Source organism: Muntiacus reevesi, chromosome 9, assembly GCF_963930625.1.
Source record: "Muntiacus reevesi chromosome 9, mMunRee1.1, whole genome shotgun sequence".
NCBI lineage: Eukaryota > Metazoa > Chordata > Mammalia > Artiodactyla > Cervidae > Muntiacus > Muntiacus reevesi.
In genome coordinates, this window is record NC_089257.1 from 1,718,262 (window position 1) to 1,722,172 (window position 3,911).

Sequence of the window (3,911 nt, forward strand, 5' to 3'; positions counted from 1 at the left end):
ATTATACATTATTAGAGGTCTTTGAAAAACCAAGCATTTTAATCAATGATCTCTTCCTTATATATAATAATCACAAGATTTATATTGCTTTTTAAAAAAGTTTTCAACTTTTAAAATATATCCTTTAATTATCATGAGAGCTTATGAAATCACTGAGAACCTGAAACCCTGAGGAGGCACTTCCTGGCAATTCAAGATGAAAAGCTGAGATCTTTTCTCCAGGGTAGTGGAGCATTTCCTTTTATCCAGTGCTCAAAGGAAGAAAGACACGGCATATACGAGAACAGCGATGCTATCATGTCACCTGAACCAGCGATGCATTCTCTTGTCTCTTTTCTGATTTTAGGAGTACAAACCAATGATCGAGGGAGGAAATATTACAAAGATCACGCATTTTATCCTTTTGGGATTCTCAGATTTTCCCAGAATCATAGTAGTACTCTTGTGGAACCTGTCCCTCCTCATCTTAATAAGAATGGACTCCCACCTCCACACCCCCATGTATTTCTTCCTCAGTAACCTGTCTTTCATAGATATCTGCTATGTGACCTCCACAGCCCCTAAGATGCTCTACGACTTCTTTCAGGAGCGGAAAATGATCACCTACGTGGGTTGTGTTGTTCAGTACTTTGTGTTTTCCACCATGGGGCTGAGTGAGTCTTGCCTCATGACCGCCATGGCTTATGACCGATATGCTGCCATTTGTAACCCACTCCTCTATTCCTCAGTCATGTCGCCTGCTCTCTGCGGTCGGATGGTGCTGGGATCCTACTTGGCTGGACTCTCTGGCTCCATGTCCCAATTGTGTGCAATGCTCCAGCTCCACTTCTGTGGGCCTAATGTCATCAACCACTTCTTCTGTGACATGCCCCAGCTGTTAGTTCTGTCCTGCACTGACACTTTCTCTGTACAACTCTTGACTGTCATATTAGCAATAACCTTTGGGATAATAAATGGCTTAGTTATCATGATATCCTATGTCTACATTGTCATCTCCGTCATGAAGATCACGATAGCAAGTGGCAGGTCCAAGGCTTTCAACACCTGTGCCTCCCACCTGACAGCAGTCACTCTCTTCTATACCTCAAGTATCTTTGTCTATTTGAGTTCCACCTCTGGTGGTTCGTCCAGCTTTGACAGATTTGCATCAGTCTTCTACACGGTGGTGATTCCCATGTTGAATCCTTTGATTTACAGTCTGAGGAACAAAGAAATCAAAGATGCCTTGAAAAGGTTGCGGAAGAAGTGAGGGTGTTGCTGAGGTCACAGATTGAGATTTCTGATGGATTTGTCTTGTTAGAATGACCTACCTTAACCCTCAATAATATTTATATGAATGGACAGCAACAAAGTCCATTCTGCCTTTCACAAGACTTAATTTGTCGCAGATAATATGCCAAAGTGGACCAACAACTGAATCACACTACACAAATGCAATATCTTTAAGTCCTAGAGACCCATTGTTTTTATCCTCCATGTGAAGTGGCCTCATCATTTATTAATCTATTAACAATTATTGGACTCTGGGATTTGGTGATGGACAAGGAGGCCTGGCATGCTGCGGTTCATGGGGTTACAAAGAGCTGGACATGACTGAGTGACTGAACTGAACTGAATTATTCGTGAAACATCAAGATTTAGAACCTGTTGCTTCTTTTCTACTTCTGACAGGCTTCTGACCCTAAAGGAGAGATACCCCTGACAGAAGCCCCAGGAGTCTGTAATGTTGTCTCTCAAATATTCTGACGCAGCATAATCCAGCCATGGTGGTCATTGATGTCCATTCTGTGTTTCTGGCCAGAATGAGAATGGACACACAGAGATAATGTGTCTTTGGACAGAAACAAGGTATACAGTTGGCCTAGTTGTGCCTTCCTGGAAGACAAGTCCAATACAGGTAATGTTTGAGTAACACCTTTTTCAGTGCTTGTTACCTAATAATTTACAGATCACATTCTAGTCCCACAATTATAGTCTAAATAGATGGACATGATTTGAACAGTAAAGAGAGGTGGAATGCAGTGTTTGGCCCCTTCAGAGCTGTTAACTTATAATTATGATGATGCAATACTTTGCATCTAGTGTCCAGTGGAAATTTCTGATGGGGATGATATTCAAAATCCATGTTACAGTCAGTAGCAATTTCTGATATTATGGAAGTCAAGCCCCTCTTTCCCTCCCTAATTAAGTCTGGAAAATTTACCCCTGGTTGACATAGATAGTGGGATCATACTGTCAAAATAATTCCTGCTATTTCAAGCATCTGAATATATTTGATGTGATGAGAATTGTGTGAGAATATATGGCAATAATTAAGTTATCAAATATTCAATGTTGCAGAAGAAGAGCCAATATGGAAAAACCAATATACATTCCCCTCTGTTGTCTATGTTCAACATGTCATGTGCTAGAAATTTATGGTTGTATGCAGGTAATATAATCATCGAGATGGAATGATTAGAAGTACTTTAATGCTGATATGTTCCTGGAAACCTCAAACCTCAAGGGGCAAGAAAGGAAATAGTTTGTGATATAAGCAGGGTTATCAGCTCTAGCCAATTTGTGTCTTCAGAAGCAGGATGTAGATTTTTGGTCCCATGGTCTGGTTAAAAAGAACAAGTTTTCCCGACTGTTGAGTTTCCAGATTTCCCGGACTTTAACAAACTAACTGAACTGTGTCATTATTTTATATTTTATCCTTTGAGAGTCATTGGGTTTTTCGTGCTGTTTAGGGTGTCAATGCCAATGGTCCCATGAACTATCCTACTTAAGTAACAACTGTAAGTGGAAAGGTATTTGAAGCCCTTGTACAATTTTCCATTAGTTCACACATGACTATGACTGAGAGAAGGGGACCTGTTGAACTTTTGCAAGAGTATAATTAGGGCTACCCCATGCCAAAGAAATAGTGTAATATAAATAAAGGATATGTGCCCACTCCACCCCATCCAAACAGGTACATTTTCTTAAGCATTGCTCTTTAAAAATGTGTAAGAGTGTATGCAAAATTTGTTTCCAATAGTCTATGAAGTCTTCAGTAGAAGAGAGACATCTGCTACATGTTGACAATACAGTGCTGAATTATAATCACTATGCTGTGCATTAGACCTCCAGAATTTATTCATCCTTTAATTGCAAGTCTGTGCCCTGTAAATTCACTTCTTCAATTCCCCTGCTCCTATTGAAGTTGAATACTTTTCTGTTGTTTGTATATACCAAGTCTTCATTATCAAATCATCTGTTGATGAACACTTAGGTTGTTTGCATATTTTGGCCTTGTGATTGATGTGGCAGTAAATATGGAATTACATATCTTTTTGATATCCTATTTTTATTTCCATTGGATATATACCCATAAGTGGGATTGCTGGATCATATGGTAGATCTATTCTTAATTTTTGAGGAATCTCCATAATGATTTCTATAGCAGCTGAACCCCATTTGCATATCCCCACTCACAGTGTACAAGCATTCTCTTATTGCCCCATCCTTACCAACACCTGTGCTCTCTCTTTTTCTTAATGATTGCCATTCTAACCTTTGTGAGGTGATGCATCACTGTGGCTTTAATTTACATTTCCCTGATGATTAATGATTTGAATACAAAGAAAACCAAACCGAGCATATCACAAATAAAATATCAAAAGGTAAAGAGAAGGAGATAATCTTAAAAGCTGCAAGAGAAAATCAACTTGCTACAAAGAAGAGAACTTCCTTAAGGCTATCAGTACCTTTTTCACTAGACTGTTTCAGCCCAAGGCAGTGGCACTATGTATTCAAAGTACTGAAAGAAAAGTTTGCCAACCAACAGTACTCTACCTGGATAAGTTGCCCTTCAGGATTGAAGGAACGAGAGGTAGGTTTTCAGGAAAACAAATCTGAGGATTTTACACTAGACTGAGTTTACAACA

The 3,911-nt window shown here is 39.3% G+C and overlaps 1 protein-coding gene across 1 annotated transcript; it reads left to right on the forward strand.

The window, feature by feature from the left end:
- The first annotated feature begins 358 nt into the window (after nucleotides 1-358).
- LOC136175033 (olfactory receptor 5AN1-like) lies at nucleotides 359-1,249 on the forward strand. Its single transcript, XM_065945330.1, has one exon. The coding sequence runs from the start codon at nucleotides 359-361 to the stop codon at nucleotides 1,247-1,249; it is 891 nt and encodes a 296-aa protein (XP_065801402.1).
- The last annotated feature ends 2,662 nt before the right edge of the window (nucleotides 1,250-3,911 follow it).

Excerpts from the sequence above, each read along its gene's own strand:
- LOC136175033 (XM_065945330.1), top strand. The coding sequence starts at position 359 with ATGATCGAGGGAGGAAATATTACAAAGATCACGCATTTTATCCTTTTG.